This window comes from Pecten maximus, chromosome 11 (genome assembly GCF_902652985.1).
Source record: "Pecten maximus chromosome 11, xPecMax1.1, whole genome shotgun sequence".
Lineage (NCBI taxonomy): Eukaryota > Metazoa > Mollusca > Bivalvia > Pectinida > Pectinidae > Pecten > Pecten maximus.
In genome coordinates this window covers 15,929,980-15,953,403 of record NC_047025.1, presented here as the reverse complement: position 1 = coordinate 15,953,403, position 23,424 = coordinate 15,929,980, and the positions used below count along the sequence as shown (strand labels likewise).

The window sequence follows — 23,424 nt, the reverse complement described above, 5'->3', positions numbered from 1 at the left end:
TTATAAAGATAAAGTTCAACCATACGATTCCTACAACCTCTCCGATAGTTAACTATTATAAAGATAAAGTTCAACCATACGATTCCTATAACCTCTCGGTAGTTAACTATTATAAAGATAAAGTTCAACCATACGATTCCTACAACCTCTCGGTAGTTAACTATTATAAAGATAAAGTTCAACCATACGATTCCTACAACCTCTCTGATAGTTAACTATTATAAAGATAAAGTTCAACCATACGATTCCTACAACCTCTCGGTAGTTAACTATTATAAAGATAAAGTTCAACCATACGATTCCTACAACCTCTCGGTAGTTAACTATTATAAAGATAAAGTTCAACCATACGATTCCTACAACCTCTCGGTAGTTAACTATTATAAAGATAAAGTTCAACCATACGATAATAAAATCCTACAACCTCTAGGTAGTTAACTATTATAAAGATAAAGTTCAACCATGTTAAAACATATATCACAGGTATGTTAAAACATATATCACAGGTATGTTAAAACATATATCACAGGTATTTTAAAACATATATCACAGGTATGTTAAAACATATATCACAGGTATGTTAAAACATATAGCACAGGTATGTTGAAACATATATCACAGGTATGTTGAAACATATATCACAGGTATATTAAAACATATATCACAGGTATGTTAAAACATATATCACAGGTATGTTGAAACATATATCACAGGTATGTTAAAACATATATCACAGGTATGTTAAAACATATATCACAGGTATGTTAAAACATATATCGCAGGTATGTTAAAACATATATCACAGGTATGTTAAAACATATATCACAGGTATGTTGAAACATATATCACAGGTATGTTAAAACATATATCACAGGTATGTTAAAACATATATATCGCAGGTATGTTAAAACATATATCAGAGGTATGTTAAAACATATTACACAAGTACATACCTGTGTTGTTTTTTTAACATACCACCAATTTATAACAAAGTATGTCTGACTTTTTTCAGTGTGTAAACTGTCTTTTGGTATAAAAAGTACATATCACAGGATGCTAGTATGTATAGATAAATACAAAGCTTGTCATGGTTATATTGTCGTGGTACCATTTGATTAAGGGCAAGTTTTATCTCCAATATATCATTTCATTAGTCAAAAATTATTCCTACTGAAAAGTGATTGATAATGTTATTAAAACCATGAAGGAACAAACAAGTGTATTAAAGGTTTTAAATGTTTGGAAATAACTATAACTCATTAAGACAAGAAATGAGTGATCTCTATGTATTACATCATTCATAAGAAGTTGTTGTTATTATTACAAGGCTAGGCATCGCATTTTATATTTTATACCTGAATGTTTGCATTTCTAATTAGTTCTGATGATGACACGCCTTAGTGTCGAAACTAGTCAACATTTGCATTAAAGCCAAGAAACCCAGCTAGACATTGTTATGGTCAACTTTTATGTTTTATAACTCTGTAAGTTTCTACAATAGAGACTAGGTATGTATGATACAGAGCAGATGAGTTTCCGTGGTGACTACCTAAAACTTACAGAGCAGATGAGTTTCCGTGGTGACTACCTAAAACTAACAGAACAGATGAGTTTCCGTGGTGACTACCTAAAACTTACAGAGCAGATGAGTTTCCGTGGTGACTACCTAAAACTTACAGAGCAGATGAGTTTCCGTGGTGACTACCTAAAACTTACGGAACAGATGAGTTTCCGTGGTGACTACCTAAAACTTACAGAACAGATGAGTTTCCGTGGCGACTACCTAAAACTTAAAGAGCAGATGAGTTTCCGTGGTGACTACCTAAAACTTACAGAACAGATGAATTTCCGTGGCGACTACCTAAAACTTACAGAGCAGATGAGTTTCCGTGGGGACTACCTAAAACTTACAGAACAGATGAGTTTCTGTGGTGACTACCTAAAACTAACAGAACAGATGAATTTCCGTGGCGACTACCTAACACTTACAGAACAGATGAGTTTCCGTGGTGACTACCTAAAACTAACAGAACAGATGAGTTTCCGTGGCGACTACCTAAAACTTACAGAACAGATGAGTTTCCGTGGCGACTACCTAAAACTTACAGAACAGATGAGTTTCCGTGGTGACTACCTAAAACTAACAGAACAGATGAGTTTCCGTGGTGACTACCTAAAACTTACAGAACAGATGAGTTTCCGTGGTGACTACCTAAAACTAACAGAACAGATGAGTTTCCGTGGTGACTACCTAAAACTTACAGAACAGATGAGTTTCCGTGGTGACTACCTAAAACTTACAGCAGATGAGTTTCCGTGGTGACTACCTAAAACTTACAGAACAGATGAGTTTCCGTGGTGACTACCTAAAACTTACAGAACAGATGAGTTTCCGTGGTGACTACCTAAAACTTACAGAACAGATGAGTTTCCGTGGTGACTACCTAAAACTTACAGCAGATGAGTTTCCGTGGTGACTACCTAAAACTTACAGAACAGATGAGTTTCCGTGGTGACTACCTAAAACTTACAGAACAGATGAGTTTCTGTGATGACTACCTAAAACTTACAGAACAGATGAGTTTCCGTGGTCACTACCTAAAACTTACAGAACAGATGAGTTTCCGTGGGGACTACCTAAAACTTACGGAACAGATGAGTTTCCGTGGTGACTACCTAAAACTTACAGAACAGATGAGTTTCCGTGGTGACTACCTAAAACTTACGGAACAGATGAGTTTCCGTGGTGACTACCTAAAACTTACAGAACAGATGAGTTTCCGTGGGGACTACCTAAAACTAACAGAACAGATGAATTTCCGTGGCGACTACCTAACACTTACAGAACAGATGAGTTTCCGTGGGGACTACCTAAAACTAACAGAACAGATAAATTTCCGTGGCGACTACCTAACACTTACAGAACAGATGAGTTTCCGTGGTGACTACCTAAAACTTACAGAGCAGATGAGTTTCCGTGGTGACTACCTAAAACTTACAGAGCAGATGAGTTTCCGTGGTGACTACCTAAAACTTACAGAGCAGATGAGTTTCCGTGGGGACTACCTAAAACTTACGGAGCAGATGAGTTTCCGTGGTGACTACCTAAAACTTACAGAACGGATGAGTTTGTGTGGTGACTACCTAACACTTACAGAACAGATGAGTTTCCGTGGTGACTACCTAAAACTTACAGAGCAGATGAGTTTCCGTGGCGACTACCTAAAACTTACAGAACAGATGAGTTTCCGTTGGGACTACCTAAAACTTACAGGACAGATGAGTTTCCGTGGTGACTACGTATACCTAAAACTTACAGAGCAGATGAGATTCCGTGGTGACTCACTAAAACTTACAGAACAGATGAGTTTCCGTGGTGACTACCTAAAACTTACAGAACAGATGAGATTCCGTGGTGACTCACTAAAACTTACAGGACAGATGAGTTTCCGTGGTGACTACCGAAAACTTACAGAACAGATGAGTTTCTGTGATGACTACCTAAAACTTACAGAACAGATGAGTTTCCGTGGGGACTATACCTAAAACTTACAGAACAGATGAGTTTCCGTGGTGACTACCTAAAACTTACAGAACGGATGAGTTTGTGTGGTGACTACCTAAAACTTACAGAACAGATGAGTTTCCGTGGTGACTACCTAAAACTTACAGAGCAGATGAGTTTCCGTGGTGACTACGTATACCTAAAACTTACAGAACAGATGAGTTTCCGTGGGGACTACCTAAAACTTACAGGACAGATGAGTTTCCGTGGTGACTACGTATACCTAAAACTTACAGAACAGATGAGTTTCCGTGGTGACTACCTAAAACTTACAGAACAGATGAGATTCCGTGGTGACTCACTAAAACTTACAGGACAGATGAGTTTCCGTGGTGACTACGTATACCTAAAACTTACAGAACAGATGAGTTTCCGTGGTGACTACCTAAAACTTACAGAGCAGATGAGTTTCTGTGGTGACTACCTAAAACTTACAGAACAGATGAGTTTCCGTGGTGACTACCTAAAACTAACAGAACAGATGAGTTTCCGTGGTGACTACCTAAAACTTACATTGTGAGTAATTAACTTTATGTCCATGAAAATAACATGGAAACATGAAAAGGTACAACAGAAATGTACATCACACAAGATCAGAAATTAGTTCTACACATTTCCAATATAACTACCGATATATATCCAGATTTTAGATATAAGACCAACTAACTACGAACATACCTATATAAATATATAAACAATGAACAACGAAGAAACGTCTGACATTTGCAATCTAAAAAAAAAATCTTACCAAAAAAACATTTTCCTCGCATAAGTCATTTGTGATTGCAGCAAAAATATACAGGAAGTTGTTTACAAAACACTATGAGTAATTTATAGCTTCACTGCCGCTTTACCAAACAACACCAACCGTAAGTAAGGATCTGTGTAACAGATAAAGTTGGCTCTCTCTCTGACAAATTCAGATGAGTCAGAAATGATACATTAAAGAAATGTCGACTCTTACTATCACCCTTCCAATAGTAACCCCATACACCCACATCTATATACCTAATTAGCAAAAAATTAAAAGACAAGAACAGATATACTCCTACAATGTATTCAATGGTTGCCCATATGTCTTTATACTAAATTACACAAAAATAGACCGAACACGTCTATACATCTATCTTGTGTTAGACAGTATGCCAACCTGTCAAAACCAAACACAGGATGTTCAAACCAGGTCTTCAATCACCCATTCCCCAGTTGTGTATTTTCAAATGTTGAACTTTTTGTCCTGAACTAAAAGTTAGGTTTTCTCAACTTTGTGTTTTTCGTTGAGTAGCTGAGCCACAACAGACAGTACACTGACTAGAAATGATCTTTATGTACACACAGCCTAAATCCTATCATCTCTAGCCGTTAACTAACACCTGATATTTAAAAGAAAGTGTTATACACTGGAAACCCAGGAGTGTGGGAGGGAAAGTTTATTTTCATTGAGGGTCTCTGTTGACACAGCTTGGTGGTGACTCAGACTGTGGTTACCTCCCCTTGTGCTAAGCATCATAACCTGATCTAACACAGCAATGCCTTACAGGAACTATAGTAAGAAGGTGAAGTACTATATACTGCTTGTCAATCCGATTGCCTAATTATCATTGTGTCTTTACCAAACCGTCCACCTATAGCTATCTGAGGTGAAGTATAGACAGTATGCTGATACAGACCAATTCATCTAAAGCATCTTACATATTAAAGGTTACGAAAATACAGCAAAATGGTTTGATTGGTGCAATAATTTCTTTATTCACAAAAAAACCCACAACTCTCAACTCAAGATTGACGTAACTACAAACTTTGTAACGCAGATCGAATAGAACATATTTTATAAGTCCTGTACAGCCCTGAGCTTGGGGTGAAATACCTAACTCACAGATAGAATAGAACATATTTTATAAGTCCTGTATACAGCCCTGAGCTTGGGGTGAAATACCTAACTCCTCACCATCATTAAGCCTCAGGTTGTCAGCTTGTAAATCTGGAAATAATTCCTGCCAACATTTGAACATAAGAATAGAAACAACCTACTGATAAAAAGATCCTAGTTGAACATTCTGATGTGATAATTCTGACTTGTTACTTTTAGTGTTTCTTTTGTTTGATCATAAATGTACAGGCTAATGAAATCTCATTCTTATTTGTTCGGCTAGGACTACAAGTTTAATACCAATATTCAATAATTGTCTTAAATATATGAGTAGCTTAGTTAATGATTGCAGGGTATATGATTCAATCTCTACACAATACTACTCTTGTGTTTCTTAGGAAGATGAGATCATATACTGTCCTGTCTGTACTGTCATGGATGTGTCCTTGGCAAAGATATGTGACCCGAATAGCTGTAAATGGATGTTCCGAGAGGTAGCCACCAGCTACTACAAGGAACAATTGTCTAAAACTGACCCTGATTATTGCATAAAATGTTCCGAGAGGTAGCCATCAGCTACTACAAGGAATAACAGTCTTAAACTGACCCTGATTATTGCATAAAGTGTTCCGAGAGGTAGCCATCATACCAGCTATGACTAGAACCTGTCTCAAAATGACCCTGGCTTTTCATGGGCCAATTAACTTGGAAAAAAGAAATGGACTGAAAAAAACATCCTGTGTATCTCTCTTTCAGTTCACTGTATTTAAATAATACAGTATACATGCTGTTTATATTATAAGCATTATCTCACCCTACAGGTCCTTTTTAGGGGGTCGGATGGCACTGTGGTAACACACTTGTCTTTCACCTAGGCAGGCCCAGGTTCTATTCCCAAACCGGATGTGAAAATATAAGGGGCCACCTGCCTGACCATGTGGATGAGGGGAGGAGTATGAGGGCGTATGACAGAATATGACAGAGATGGGATACCTACCACACAGACTCAGGAATGAACTGTCCAGGTGATGTATATACCTGACACTGATGAGGTACTTAGTGATCCTGGGGATATCAGGAACAACAGGTGAAAATTAACCAGGAATAGAAAGATGGAATAGTAAGACAGATTTGGAGTTAGAACGGACTACATCATCAGCAGTCTGATGGATACAACCAACTCTGGTGTCATTTCTATAATGAAACCATCGTTAAAAAAGTTATGTCTCACAGATTTGATCTCTAGCTGATGTTTGTAGACAGCATGTCTTACAGAGCAAGAGCTTTTGAAGATTAATTAGTTATATAGGTATGAAAGTGCGGAGAAAAGAAAATTGATGATTCTGTTGTCAAAGATTACTGGAATTACCTTAAATAAAAAAACAAGCTAGGATAGCCATACTCCATTTAATATTGGCTATGAAATTTACAAACACCCGATTCAGGTCATGAGAGGTCATTCTGTATAAAATTGGTCCTGAACAGTACAAACACCTGGCCAAGGTCATGAAAGGTCATTCTATATAAAGTTGGTCCTGAAAAGTACAAACAACCAATCAAGGTCATGAGAGGTCATTCTATATAAAGTTGGTCCTGAACAGTACAAACAACCAATCAAGGTCATGAGAGGTCATTCTGTATAAAATAGGTCTTGAACAGTACAAACACCCAATCAAGGTCATGAAAGGTCATTCTATATAAAGTTGGTTCTGAACAGTACAAACAACCAATCAAGGTCATGAAAGGTCATTCTATATAAAGTTGGTCCTGAATAGTACAATCACCCAATCAAGGTCATGAGAGGTCATTCTATATAAAGTTGGTCTTGAACAGTACAAACACCTAACAAAGAGCATCTGAGAGGTCATGTTAACATCCGATCAAGATCATGAAAGGTCATTCTATATCAAGTTGCATGGTCGTAAAATGTACAAATACTCGGTCAAGGTCACGAGAGGTCATGCCCTAACACTTAGTCCTATTCTCTGAACAAGGTGAACTTACATAGGAAATTTGAGAAAGATCCATGAAGAACTTTTGAGAAACAGCCATAGCAAGAATTGAACAAGGGGCGGACAGACAAAATGAATGATGGTTTGCAGTATATTTTTAATTGCAAAATATATATATTTGACACCTTTAAAAGCTGATACAAAATGTTGGAGTAAAAGCTTTATTTGTTACTGAGCTCATATACATGTAAAAGATACTTATGTTAAGGTGCTTTACTTTCCTCCACATACTTTATTGGTACTTGTGTTTATTTCATAATTGAATGAATCAACATCATCAAAGCAGCTGTCTCCATGCCAACAAAGTGAAATTCTTCTGTGATAAATTTGAAGCACCTGCTGAATTCTCTATAGCAACACCTTAACTTCAATTCACTGTACCTGGAGGAAGATACCCTAAAACTGGTGGGACTAGTGGGATCTGGTCTTGGAGTTATAAATGCTTTCAGGAGAGTAAAGTCTTGGTGTGGTCTTTATTCATAGGAAACATATGGAACACTTTATATACAGTATAAATATACAGTATATGGTAGATATGGAACACTTTATATACAGTATAAATATACAGTATATGGTAGATATGGAACACTTTATATACAGTATAAATATACAGTATATGGTAGATATGGAACACTTTATATACAGTATAAATATACAGTGTATGGTAGATATGGAACACTTTATATACAGTATAAATATACAGTGTATGGTAGATATGGAACACTTTATATACAGTATATATATACTGTATGGTAGATATGGAACACTTTATATATATATACAGTGTATGGTAGATATGGAACACTTTATATACAGTATATATATACTGTATGGTAGATATGGAACACTTTATATACAGTATATATATACTGTATGGTAGATATGGAACACTTTATATACAGTATATATATACTGTATGGTAGATATGGAACACTTTATATACAGTATATATATACTGTATGGTAGATATGGAACACTTTATATACAGTATATATATATACTGTATGGTAGATATGGAACACTTTATATACAGTATATATATACTGTATGGTAGATATGGAACACTTTATATACAGTATATATATACTGTATGGTAGATATGGAACACTTTATATAAATATACAGTGTATGGAAGATATGGAACACTTTATATAAATATACAGTGTATGGTAGATATGGAACACTTTATATAAATATACAGTGTATGGTAGATATGGAACACTGTATATAAATATACAGTGTATGGTAGATATGGAACACTTTATATAAATATACAGTGTATGGTAGATATGGAACACTTTATATAAATATACAGTGTATGGAAGATATAGAACACTTTATATAAATACAAAATGTATACAGTGTATGGTAGATATGGAACACTTTATATATACAGTGCATTCCACTTAATCGGGTAACGCTTAATCGGGTATTTCGTTTAATTGGGTAAAATTTTAAAAACCAAAACCATTTTCTCTTAAATCATGTTAAAAAAATTCGTTTAATTGGGTTGGAAAAGTCGTATTTTTCGGTTATTCGAATAGAACAATCGGGACAAAAAATAGAAATGCTCCGATTTTCACGAAAGTCATCGCGTATTTCTTTAAGTTTTAGACATTTATCAACAAATAGTGTAATTTTGATGGTTCAAATGTCAAAAAAACAGTTAAATATTACCTTAAACGGTAATGTTATGTCGGGGTTTTGTCATGTTCAGAACTGTGTTGTTGTTGATTCTGCCTCGTGTGGTTTTTCCCCAACAGGAAGTCGACTAAGAATTGTGGGTAAAATTAAATGTTATTTTTAGAGTCAGCAGCAGGCAAAACGTAATGGGGTTTTAAAAGCATAATTAAGCGACTAGACAATTAAACTTTTACGTCTGGGATGTAAAATCTTCGAAGCAAAAACCAAAACAATAGGTTTTTACCTGGGTCTGATATTGCTACAGATCGATTGATATCACCGCTTACTGTATGTGGCGAATCCAAAGTGAGGGGTTCGCCACGGGGAAATGTGACGACACCGATACACAGGTGAGTTAAAAATCAGTAGCGAGCAGTAAAATGACAGACGCCCGACGTTAGCTCATAATTCCTATTCAGGTTAGGATTAGAACTGGTTAATAAAAACATTACATTGGATTTCGTGTTGTTTTATCAGTGACTGCCAGTGTCAAGTTCGTATAAATTTATACCACAGGAAACGACCTAAATAAACTCGGTTTCTCCGATCTCTGTGCTTTGGTAATTGGAAATAATATGGAATATTTTAAACTTCAAAGCGAACATAAGAATGTCTCTATGATAAACATAAATGATTTTAGATGTAATTGTCGGCGAGTCCTTAGATCGTATGTCAAATTAGGAACACACGGATGAAACAGGGATGTATGACCCCCCGATTTGAGGTGCTACGATTGTACTGTGCCGCGAATAAGAAAATCATTAAGGTTTTGTTATTTTAATACACACATTTTTATACAATTAGTAATAGTAATCTGACAATTTGACATCAGTAAAAGCACAAACAAAAACACCGTTTATTAACAATAATAACGCAAATATTTTCATCCAAAATCGACCCAAGTCTGACTACCATTATGGACCAAATCCAAGATGGCGACGTGCATTTCGGCTTATCGGGTAAGTCGGTTAATCGGGTAAAAAGTCCCCGCAAATAGGCAACCCGATTAAGCGGAATGCACTGTATATACAGTGTATGGTAGATATGGAACACTTTATATAAATACAAAATGTATACAGTGTATGGTAGATATGGAACACTTTATATACATATACAGTGTATGGTAGATATGGAACACTTTATATATATATACAGTGTATGGTAGATATGGAACACTTTATATAAATATACAGTGTATGGTAGATATGGAACACTTTATATACATGTATATATACAGTGTATGGTAAATACAAATGTCTATAGCATTATACATACGGAACACTATATATATATATACATGTCATTTTTTTTAATTTTTCCATATATTTTCTTCCACAAGGACTACTATTATTTTTTCTCTATATACATGTATATATATACAGTGTATGCATGGTAGACAAAAATGTCTTTTCCAATTGTTTATTTAAGGTATGACAGTTATTAATTCAATATTCATTATGTCAAAACAACATTGGCTTCTGGACATATTCCAGATAATAATACAGATATGATTTCTCTGGATTGAGATAGGGTGGGGAGATAGGATTGGGAGATAGGGTGGGGGGATAGGGTGGGAGAGATAGAGTGGGGAGATATGGTAGGGTGGGGGGATAGGGTGGTGGGAGAGATAGAGTGGGGAGATAGGGTGGGGAGATAGGGTGGGGAGAGAGGGATGGGGAGATAGGGTGGGGAGATAGGGTGGGGAGAGAGGGATGGGGGGATAGGGTGGGGGGATAGAGTGGGGAGATAGGGTGGGGAGATAGGATTGGGAGATAGGGTGGGGGGATAGTGTGGGGGATAGGGGGTTGTTATATAGTTGGGGAGATGGGTGGGCCGCTGGATCGTGGGAGTAGGGTGGGGGGTGGGTGGGGAGTAGGGTGGGGCTAGGTGGTGGGGAGTATGGTGGTCGTGGGCTGGTGGGGGATGGTGGGGGTCGGGTGTGGGGGATCGGTGGGCGGTGGTGGGGGGCATAGTAGGTGGGGGTGGGTGGGGCTCGGTCGGGACTGGTCTTGGGATGGGTGGGGCGGTCGGGTGGGCGATAGGGTGGGGGGTCGGGTGGGATGCGATCTAGGTGGGAGCTACTGGTGGGAGGTAGGTGGGGGGATGGGGTGGGAGGATAGGGTGGGGCGTAGAGTGGGGATCAGGGTGGGGCGATAGGGTGGGGGACTGGGTTGGGCGCTCGGGTGGGGCGGCGGGCTGGGGCGCTCGGGTGGGGCGCGCGGGCTGGGGGGTAGGGTGGGGGGTCCGGGTGGGCGCTCGGTTGGGCGCTCGGGTGGGGCGGTCGGGTGGGAGCCTCGGGTGGGGCGCTCGGGTGGGGGGCTCAGGGTGGTGGGCGCGCTCGCGTGGGGCGCTCTGTTAGGGCGGTCGGGTGGAGGGCTCGGTTGGGGCGCGAGGGCTGGGGGCTCGGTGGGGTTTCTCGGTGGGGGATCGCGTGGGCGCTCGGGTGGGGCGCTCGGCTTGGGCGCTCGGGTGGGGCGGTCGGGTGGGGCGCTCGGTGGGGCTCGGTTGGGGCGCTCGTGTGGGGGCTCGGTGGGCGCGATCGCGTGGGGCCGCTCTGGTCGAGAGCGTGGGTGGGGGCTCGGGTGGGCGGCTCTGGTAGGGCGCGCTCCGTTGGGCGCTCGGCTTGGGAAGATAGGGTGGGGAGAGAGGGATGGGGGGATAGGGTGGGGAGATAGGGTGGGGAGATAGGGTGGGGGGATAGGGTGGGGAGATATGGGTATTTTGTCTGATTAAAATGGTTAATTAAACCAGTGATATTTAGTATGTATGGAAAAAATGTTATCAAATCAACCCTTAACTTTTGAAAGATGCATAGATCCTTGTAAGTCTTATGTTAAAAGTTTGTACTAAATGCATGAATTGATACTGGAATTTCCAACAAGTTAAGATGATGCTGATTTAAACTTCACTCATCTTGCTGTACATGACCTCACAAAGCTGAGACCAACACAAAAACATTTCTTATCTCAAGAATTTAATGATGTGGAAAAAAATACAGATATGATTTCTCTGGAAGAGGTGAAAAACTAAGAGTTATGATAAACATAGTTTGTTATGAGTATATGCTCTGTAGAGAGATAAGCAGACGTTATGTTAGGAAAATTGTTTACTACTGACAAACTGTCATTGGATAGAGATGTTCCATAGATGTTATGGAGCTGGTGAGTCATCTACTGCTCTGAAGGGTGGCAGGGATGGGGTTGGAAAAAGGTGGCACAGAGGGGATGCAGGAGGGTGGCAGAGAGAGTTGGGGGAGGAGACGGAGGTGGTAGAGGGTGAGGAAAGGAGGTGGAGAGGGATGGTAGAGGATGGCAAGGGGTGGGGGAAGGTAGCAGAAGGGGATGGGGTGGGTGGCAGATAGGTTGGGAAGAAGGTGATAGAGGGGGGCTGGCTGGAATGGGGTGGGGAGATGGTAGGCTGAGGGGATGGGGAGAGTGGCAGGGGGATGGGGGAGGTATATGTATTAGAGAGAGTGAGGAAAGATGGAAGAGGGGATGGAGGAGAGTGGCAGACAGGCAGGAAAGAAGGTGATAGAGAGAGAATGGTTGAGTGGAAGGTGGCAGAATGGGGTGAAAGAAAGTCGGAGAGGGTGTGGAGTAGAATGGCAGACGTTGGGGGATGGTGGCAGATGGGTGGAGCTGGAGGGTGAGGGTTGGAAAAGGTAGCAGTGCTGACTCAGGGAGGTGGCAGAGGGGGTGGAGGGATGAAAGAGGTGGGGAAATGTGGTAAATGGTATTTAGAGGAGGGTGGCAGAGGGGTAATGGGGAAGATGGGCAGAGGGTTGGTTTGGGGAGTGTCAGAGGATAGTAGGAAAGGGTGACAGAAAGAGGGGAAAATATAGGATGGTTGAAATGAAAATGGTCAAAAGGAATAGGAAGGTGGCGATATTGAAAGAAAAGAAAAACTGGATGAAGAATGTTGGTAAGAGAGTTGAAGGATAAAAACAACAGGAAAATAAAGGTGAACAAGTAGAAGAACAGGGGATGGAGGAAAGACAGATAAGAAATGGAAAAGAGAAGTGTGGAATGTTAGATGGCTGAAGTGAAAGGAGAAAAAGATATTAATGATGCATGTAAAAGAGAATGGTTAAGAAGGAAAGAGGGGAGGAAATGGAAAGGGAAGAGGAGAAGGAAAGTAAATGGAGAAGGAAAGATTGGAGGAGAGAAAATGGAGAGGGAAAGAGGGGGGAGGAGATGATGAAATGGAGAAGGAAAGAGGAGGAGGAGGAGAGGAAATGGAAAGGGAAAAAGGGGGAGGAGATGAAATGGAGAAGGAAAGAAGAGGAGGAGAGGAAATAGAGAGGGAAAGAGAGGGAGGAAATGATGAGAAGGAAAAAAGAAGGAATCATCAACAGGGGAGTTTGTAATGTATAGACATGATTAAGGTCATAGAGAGGGCCAGATCAAGACGAGCAGTAGGCATCAAAAGGACACACGAAACTTGTTTACATCAGAGACATCATAGGACTCTTTATAAAACAGGTTAGGTAAGGGGAGCTGAGGGAGGAGTGATACTGTAATATTACCTAACACATACAAGGTCCTCATCTGTGATGTGGTATTACTAAATGTGTGTTTCCAATTACATTACCAGCTCTGATATAACATTATCTAAGAGATGTACGACCCCTAACCTTGTCTCTAAAGGTTAATTAGTGCTCCATCCTGTCTATAGGTGTGACCAGAGAATTAGTATAAACTTGTGTTTATAACCCCAACAGATCACCTTATAGACTTTCCTATTCCAATCAAACACTTCACATAACAATCATAGATGTTGCTTTGGCTGGGATACTTTGGTTTCCCTAAAATATGATACAATATTTATTCTACTTCAAGCACATCTATAGATAGCACCTGTATTATATTAGGATACAAAATACCTAGACCAGGAAAGACAACTCTTATAATTTCCATGCTTCAAAGATTTGGGGAATATACACACACACTGCCTAAAACTACTTTGTATTAAATTACTAGTCATACAGATAATTTCATATTTTTTCTATTCACATGGAAGTTGATAATTAGTAATTGTACAAGCTACCATACTGTAACCAAACTGTTTGTTTAGGAGTGTTATGTTGCTTTAATCTTGCATTTTTTTTTTTATACTTTCTAATGATATTGAAAGTACAAACTTGCAGATGAATTAGTTCTATAAAGAAGTTCCATTTCCTCCAAATTTTCAAAACAACAGTATGACATTCGTTTAAAATAAACAGTGGCCAGCTCTTACATGTGGAAGATGTGGAACAAAGGTACAATATATTCAAGAGGCCCAATAGGCTTGTATCACTCACCTGTCACCAAATATTGATGGGAAATACATCTCTTGACTCATTATTTCTTCTTTAAAGAAGTTAACGGTATGAAGGCAGTTGATGATGATGCTGATGGATGATATATACCTCCAGTAAACCTCTACACAGAGCCTCACATCATAGTCAACATGATATATACCTCCAGTAGATCTCTACACAGAGCCCCACATCATAGTCGACATGATATATACCTCCAGTAAACCTCTACACAGAGCCTCACATCATAGTCAACATGATATATACCTCCAGTAAACCTCTACACAGAGCCCCACATCATAGTCAACATGATATATACCTCCAGTAAACCTTTACACAGAGCCCCACATCATAGTCAACATGATATATACTTCCAGTAAACCTCTACACAGAGCCTCACATCATAGTCAACATGATATATACCTCCAGTAAACCTCTACACAGAGCCCCACATCGTAGTCGACATGATATATACCTCCAGTAAACCTCTACACAGAGCCCCACATCATAGTCAACATGATATATACCTCCAGTAAACCTCTACACAGAGCCTCACATCATAGTCAACATGATATATACCTCCAGTAAACCTCTACACAGATCCCCACATCATAGTCAACATGATATATACCTCCAGTAAACCTCTACACAGAGCCTCACATCATAGTCAACATGATATATACATGTACCTCCAGTAAACCTCTACACAGAGCCTCACATCATAGTCAACATGATATATACCTCCAGCAAACCTCTACACAGATCCTCACATCATAGTCAACATGATATATACCTCCAGTAAACCTCTACACAGAGCCCCACATCATAGTCAACATGATATATACCTCCAGTAAACCTCTACACAGAGCCTCACATCGTAGTCAACATGATATATACCTCCAGTAAACCTCTACACAGAGCCCCACATCATAGTCAACATGATATATACCTCCAGTAAACCTCTACACAGAGCCTCACATCATAGTCAACATGATATATACCTCCAGTAAACCTCTACACAGAGCCCCACATCGTAGTCGACATGATATATACCTCCAGTAAACCTCTACACAGAGCCCCACATCATAGTCAACATGATATATACCTCCAGTAAACCTCTACACAGAGCCTCACATCATAGTCAACATGATATATACCTCCAGTAAACCTCTACACAGATCCCCACATCATAGTCAACATGATATATACCTCCAGTAAACCTCTACACAGAGCCTCACATCATAGTCAACATGATATATACATGTACCTCCAGTAAACCTCTACACAGAGCCTCACATCATAGTCAACATGATATATACCTCCAGCAAACCTCTACACAGATCCTCACATCATAGTCAACATGATATATACCTCCAGTAAACCTCTACACAGAGCCCCACATCATAGTCAACATGATATATACCTCCAGTAAACCTCTACACAGAGCCTCACATCGTAGTCAACATGATATATACCTCCAGTAAACCTCTACACAGAGCCCCACATCATAGTCAACATGATATATACCTCCAGTAAACCTCTACACAGAGCCCCACATCATAGTCAACATGATATATACCTCCAGTAAACCTCTACACAGAGCCCCACATCATAGTCAACATGATATATACCTCCAGTAAATCTCTACACAGAGCACCACATCATAGTCAACATGATATATACCTCCAGTAAACCTCTACACAGAGCCCCACATCATAGTCAACATGATATATACCTCCAGCAAATTTCTACACAGAGCCTCACATCATAGTCAACAACCAGAGTCTTGCTGTGGCTGACAAGTGTGTGTACCGTGGTAGCACAATGTCAACACTGACAAGAAAGTGTTTTACAGAAAGCAGCTCAACACCTTCCACATCAGGTACTTTAGGACACTGCTCCATGTCAAATGGCAGGACAAAGTACAATTTATATAAGACAAAGAAGTGCTCCAGTGGGCTCAGACAGACAGCGTTCACTCCATCCTGGCCACTAGCACTGCATGGATGACTGTCACCTCCCCAAGAGACTTGTTTATGGTGAACAGACTAATAGCAAGCACTCTCATGGCGGTCAGTAAAAAATGAAACAACAAACTCAAGGTGTCCTGATGAGCTGTGGCATTCCTACGACTACTTCTGGAAAATTGACATAAGACTGTCCCAACATGGCAAACCCTCAAGATCTGTGGGTGGCCAAATTCAATAAGAGGCACATCAAGGTCAACCATCAGAAACACCAGCAGAGGAAGGAATACCATGAAAACACCTCCTCACATTCCAACATCACAAAACCCTGACCCCACTATAACAGACCAGGCGATGATCAGACTAAACAGTCATTTCCACACACACCCCTCTAAGACTGACAAGAGGTCATGGTCACCTTAACTTGAGGACAAACAACAACAACATACCCTACCACAGTAAAATATCCGTCATCCTTCAGGTAGGTAAATCAAGAATATGTGAGATGATAAAGATTGGTTATCTTACCTCGTTAATCCAGAAAAGTGGTACAAACACAGGTGTGATATCTTTTGTAACTCTGTAAAACAAAATGGCACTAATTAACAAAATGATAACTTCCTAAAACAATACATAAACTCTGATACATAAACTTGGATCTATAAAATTACAGAATGATGACCTGACTGATTTCCAGTTTTTCAGAATGTTTTCCCCCACTCTGCCATTGCTGCATGTAATGGTTTTGTTCTAAGGCCATCAATAGCTAATTCAGTAGAAAATCAGATTAATGGACCTCAGATGAAGATCTGAGGTTTGTGGTTAAATTTCTACCTTGGAAGATTTGTGTTTCACAGGAAGCTTAGGTCACAGACCATCTTGTGTGGTCAAAATTTTGGTCTTGGGCAAATACACTTTACAACTCAAAATTGTGCTGGAGACCCTGCATGCCTCAAAATGTCCCTAAATGTTCAATGGGTCATAAACCCAGCAAACAAACATGTCATTGACACTGAGGGGAGTGTTTTACCCATAATCCTTTTCTCTATGGTTAAACACTGACAATTACACATTTCTGCGTTCCTTTATCTATGTGTAATAAATAAATCCAGTTTGTATGTTTCATTATGTGTTGTTGATTTGTAAAGATAAACAATATAACCGAAATATATATACTGAAACGAAAAAGAAACGCAACATGGAAAATTGTGATTAATTTTGTATTAAACATACATATCTGTATAAAAATCGCGGAAATAAACATGCACCCTGCCTAACACCCATACCAATCTTCAAAATCACCCAAGTGTGACTAGAGACCTATGCACTTCCGGCGCGGTAAAAACATCAAAAACCGTGCCTGTACAAACATATGCGTTCTTTTTTCATTCAAACCAGTATCAATTCATCACTAACATTGAGCCACATCATCGCCAATACTTTTGCAAACAATAATTCCTTTTACAATTATGCCACGGTTATCAAAGGTTGATAAAGGACGTGCTATAGCGATGCTTCTGGCAGGGAACACGCAACTTCACGTCGCTCGACAATTCAGAGTTCACAAATCGACTATTAGTCGATTAGTTTCACGTCTTAACGCAACAGGAAGAGTCGATGACCAGCCGAGATCAGGACGTCCACGCGTAACGTCGCGACGTCAAGACCGGGTTCTTAGGTTGGCACACCTGCGTAACAGGAGATTAACGGCCGCTGAAACGGCAAGGAATACGATTGGTAATCATAACCGTCAAATTCATCCCCAAACAGTGATCAACAGACTGCGTGAGGCTAATTTGCGTGCAAGGCGACAGTACGTTGGTTTACCACTAACACCGCAACGTCGAGCACGTCGTATGCAATGGGCAACGGCACATATGCCCAGACGTTTTCCTATGAGACGTTGGAGGTCTATGCTCTTCACCGATGAATCTCGATTCACGTTATTTCGAGCAGATGGCCGTCAACGTGTGTACCGGCGTCGAGGCGAACGTTTTGCTGACGCCTGTGTTTTGGAACACGACCGATTTGGGGGTGGATCAGTTATGGTTTGGGCGGGAATCTCCCATGGTTTGAAGACGCCTTTGGTGATAGTCAATGGGAATTTAACGGCCGTACGCTATCGGGATGAGATCCTTAGGCCCCATGTTGTGCCGTTTGTTAGGCAGCATCATCTAACCTTTCAGCAAGATAACGCGAGACCACACGTTGCAAGAGTCTGTAGAGACTTTCTTGCGACACAGAACATTGTTCCTATAGATTGGCCTCCATATAGCCCCGACCTGTCCCCAATCGAGCATTTGTGGGATGAATTAGACAGAAGAATTCGAAATCGCCGTAACCCCCCCAAATACCCTCCCTCAGTTAGCAAATGCACTCGTCCAAGAATGGAATAACATTCCAATACGGAAAGTCAATGCCCTGATGAACTCAATGCAACAAAGAATTAGAGATGTGATAACTGTTCGAGGAGGACACACACGATATTAGGGCACGGTTTCAAAACTGCTGCCATTTCAACTTGGATTCACGTAGGGTACTACCAATCATGACCTTCTAGCAAAGTGACCTGTTCTTAAAAATCTCTAAACATTTAAAGGATGTTACATCAATATTCAATATTAACTATTACATATGAAATTTAAACATAATGCTCACAAGTATTATTTTATTAAACCTACAATTTGAAGTTGCGTTTCTTTTTCGTTTCAGTATATATCTTATATTGACCAATTAAAATGATAAAACTTAAACTTACTCGAACTCTCCAATAGGCTGTATGTACATGTTAAGTTGTATCTTCTTGGTGGCTTGCAGTACTAAACCAGTATACTGAAATATGAAAACAATTGTACATACAATGCAGGCAAGACTACAACATAATTATCATAAATCACTGAATTCAACTTCACGATTGACTTTAATGATACCGGTCAGAAGTAAGATAAATCAGAGTAAATATGTACAACCCAATCAGAGACAAGATAAATCAGAGTAAATATGTACAACCCAATCAGAGACAAGATAAATCAGAGTAAATATGTACAACCCAATCAGAGAGAGGATAAATCAGAGTAAATATGTACAACCCAATCAGAGACAAGATAAAACAGGGTACATATGTATAACCCAATCAGAGGTTAGATAAATCAGAGTAAATATGTGTAACCCAATCAGAGACAAGATAAATCAGAGCAAATATGTGTAACCCAATCAGAGAGAAGATAAATCAGAGTAAATATGTATAACCCAATCAGAGGTAAGATAAATCAGAGTAAATATGTACAACCCAATCAGAGACAAGATAAATCAGAGTAAATATGTACAACCCAATCAGAGAGAGGATAAATCAGAGTAAATATGTACAACCCAATCAGAGACAAGATAAAACAGGGTACATATGTATAACCCAATCAGAGGTTAGATAAATCAGAGTAAATATGTATAACCCAATCAGAGACAAGATAAATCAGAGCAAATATGTGTAACCCAATCAGAGAGAAGATAAATCAGAGTAAATATGTATAACCCAATCAGAGGTAAGATAAATCAGAGTAAATATGTACAACCCAATCAGAGACAAGATAAATCAGAGTAAATATGTACAACCCAATCAGAGAGAGGATAAATCAGAGTAAATATGTACAACCCAATCAGAGACAAGATAAAACAGGGTACATATGTATAACCCAATCAGAGGTTAGATAAATCAGAGTAAATATGTATAACCCAATCAGAGACAAGATAAATCAGAGCAAATATGTGTAACCCAATCAGAGAGAAGATAAATCAGAGTAAATATGTATAACCCAATCAGAGGTAAGATAAATCAGAGTAAATATGTACAACCCAATCAGAGACAAGATAAAACAGGGTAAATATGTATAACCCAATCAGAGACAAGATAAATCTGAGTAAATATGTGTAACCCAATCAGAGAGAAGATAAATCAGAGTAAATATGTATAACCCAATCAGAGGTAAGATAAATCAGAGTAAATATGTACAACCCAATCAGAGACAAGATAAATCAGAGTAAATATGTACAACTCAATCAGAGAGAGGATAAATCAGAGTAAATATGTACAACCCAATCAGAGACAAGATAAAACAGGGTACATATGTATAACCCAATCAGAGGTTAGATAAATCAGAGTAAATATGTGTAACCCAATCAGAGACAAGATAAATCAGAGCAAATATGTGTAACCCAATCAGAGAGAAGATAAATCAGAGTAAATATGTATAACCCAATCAGAGGTAAGATAAATCAGAGTAAATATGTACAACCCAATCAGAGACAAGATAAAACAGGGTAAATATGTATAACCCAATCAGAGACAAGATAAATCTGAGTAAATATGTGTAACCCAATCAGAGACAAGATAAATCAGAGTAAATATGTGTAACCCAATCAGAGAGAAGATAAATCAGAGTAAATATGTACAACCCAATCAGAGAGAGGATAAATCAGAGTAAATATGTACAACCCAATCAGAGACAAGATAAAACAGGGTACATATGTATAACCCAATCAGAGGTTAGATAAATCAGAGTAAATATGTGTAACCCAATCAGAGACAAGATAAATCAGAGCAAATATGTGTAACCCAATCAGAGAGAAGATAAATCAGAGTAAATATGTATAACCCAATCAGAGGTAAGATAAATCAGAGTAAATATGTACAACCCAATCAGAGACAAGATAAAACAGGGTAAATATGTATAACCCAATCAGAGACAAGATAAATCAGAGTAAATATGTACAACCCAATCAGAGAAAAGATAAAACAGAGTAAATATGTATAACCCAATCAGAGAGAGGATAAATCAGAGTAAATATGTATAACCCAATCAGAGACAAGATAAATCAGAGTAAATATGTACAACCCAATCAGAGACGAGATAAATCAGAGTAAATATGTACAACCCAATCAGAGACAAGATAAATCAGAGTAAATATGTACAACCCAATCAGAGAGAGGATAAATCAGAGTAAATATGTACAACCCAATCAGAGAGAGGATAAATCAGAGTAAATATGTACAACCCAATCAGAGACAAGATAAATCAGAGTAAATATGTACAACCCAATCAGAGACAAGATAAAACAGGGTAAATATGTATAACCCAATCAGAGACAAGATAAATCAGAGTAAATATGTACAACCCAATCAGAGAGAGGATAAATCAGAGTAAATATGTGTAACCCAATCAGAGAGAAGATAAATCAGAGTAAATATGTACAACTCAATCAGAGAGAAGATAAATCAGAGTAAATATGTGTAACCCAATCAGAGAGAAGATAAATCAGAGTAAATATGTGTAACCCAATCAGAGACAAGATAAATCAGAGTAAATATGTATAACCCAATCAGAGACAAGATAAAACAGGGTAAATATGTGTAACCCAATCAGAGACAAGATAAATCAGAGTAAATATGTGTAACCCAATCAGAGACAAGATAAATCAGAGTAAATATGTACAACTCAATCAGAGAGAAGATAAATCAGAGTAAATATGTGTAACCCAATCAGAGAGAAGATAAATCAGAGTAAATATGTATAACCCAATCAGAGACAAGATAAATCAGAGTAAATATGTATAACCCAATCAGAGACAAGATAAAACAGGGTAAATATGTGTAACCCAATCAGAGACAAGATAAATCAGAGTAAATATGTGTAACCCAATCAGAGACAAGATAAATCAGAGTAAATATGTAATTTCCTGTATAAGCCCAGCCCTTGACTTTGAGATAGAGGGTATTTGTTTGCCCCTTGGTTGATAGCTGGATAAATATCGTAATTTGATCTGAAAACAAAGTACTGGTAAAAGTGTATATGTAAACTTACAGGTTCTTTGTCGACAATGGTCTGGTATTCATCCTCTACTGGGTCCAGTCCCTCAACAGAGTCCTTGTATTCCTGGGCAGCCAGGTTAAAGTGAGGATATGAGAGTGACACCGGAATGTGGAAAAAATCCACTACAAAGTAAGACATAAGCTAAATTAAGTTAGAAAAGATAGGGATATCAGAATGTGGAAAATATATACAGCAGATAGCAGAACTCTAGACTTTCTTGTGAAGATGTAGTAAGAAATTTAATACATGTAATATAGGAGAACTACCATTCCTGAATTTTTAAATAGCTGTTATATTATAAAATGTTAGGGACATAATACTGTAGTTGTACATATTTAGCACTTCACACAGAAAGAATTCCGCTAATTTATGATTGTGCTAATTACACTTTCTTTACATTGTTTTCTATGTTAAGTATCTGGGTGTGCTAATTCATCATTGTGCTAATCTATTTAAATTTAGTTTTGCCCTAAAATTTGTGTATGCCATAATAAATAGGTTTACAGTATACATATACACTCAAATTTAAGTACATTATTAAATCAAAATAGAGAAGTTCAATGCTCACAGTGCACAACACAACATCACAGAAATTAATATGTAGAGATATTAATTACCACAGAAATCAAAACGCTTCAATGTGAAAAAGCTGAAGTAGGATTTCAGACAAAATCTACATGTTTAAGCTGAGAAGAAAAGTTTTCAAGTTAAAAAACAGTTGAGAACATGAGACCAAATTGTAGGTTTTTTAATTCATAAAAAGCAGAAATTTATATCAAGTCTGTTTGTGTTCAGAAAGTTTTACTGTGGAGTATGGATGCCATAATTAAATCTGCAAATAGAATCTACATGTTGTTACTGATCTGATAATCAATTAAGGTAGCCCCTTATACTGATTAACTTCCTAAGAAATTTTTCCAAATTGTAAACTTAGGCCACATATATATAAATTTGATATCCCCTACATCTAGACTAAACAATAACAGATTTCATCCAAATGACCTACCTATCTGACGTATACTGATGTTGATCATAACAGAGTTGAGACACTTGTCATGACCTACCTATCAGACCTGTACAGATGTTGAGACACTTGTTGTGACCTAACTATCTGACATGTACTGATGTTGAGACACTTGTCATGACCTACCTATCTGACAGGTA

The 23,424-nt window shown here is 38.6% G+C and overlaps 1 protein-coding gene across 1 annotated transcript in view; it reads right to left on the bottom strand.

Moving 5' to 3' along the window:
• LOC117338347 (lysosome membrane protein 2-like) overlaps positions 1–23,424 on the bottom strand; it is a 78,704-nt gene that overhangs the window by 32,711 nt on the left and 22,569 nt on the right. Inside the window, 3 exon segments of the mRNA XM_033899672.1 lie at positions 16,925–16,976; positions 19,155–19,228; positions 22,252–22,382. Coding sequence (XP_033755563.1) covers positions 16,925–16,976; positions 19,155–19,228; positions 22,252–22,382 — 257 coding nt within the window.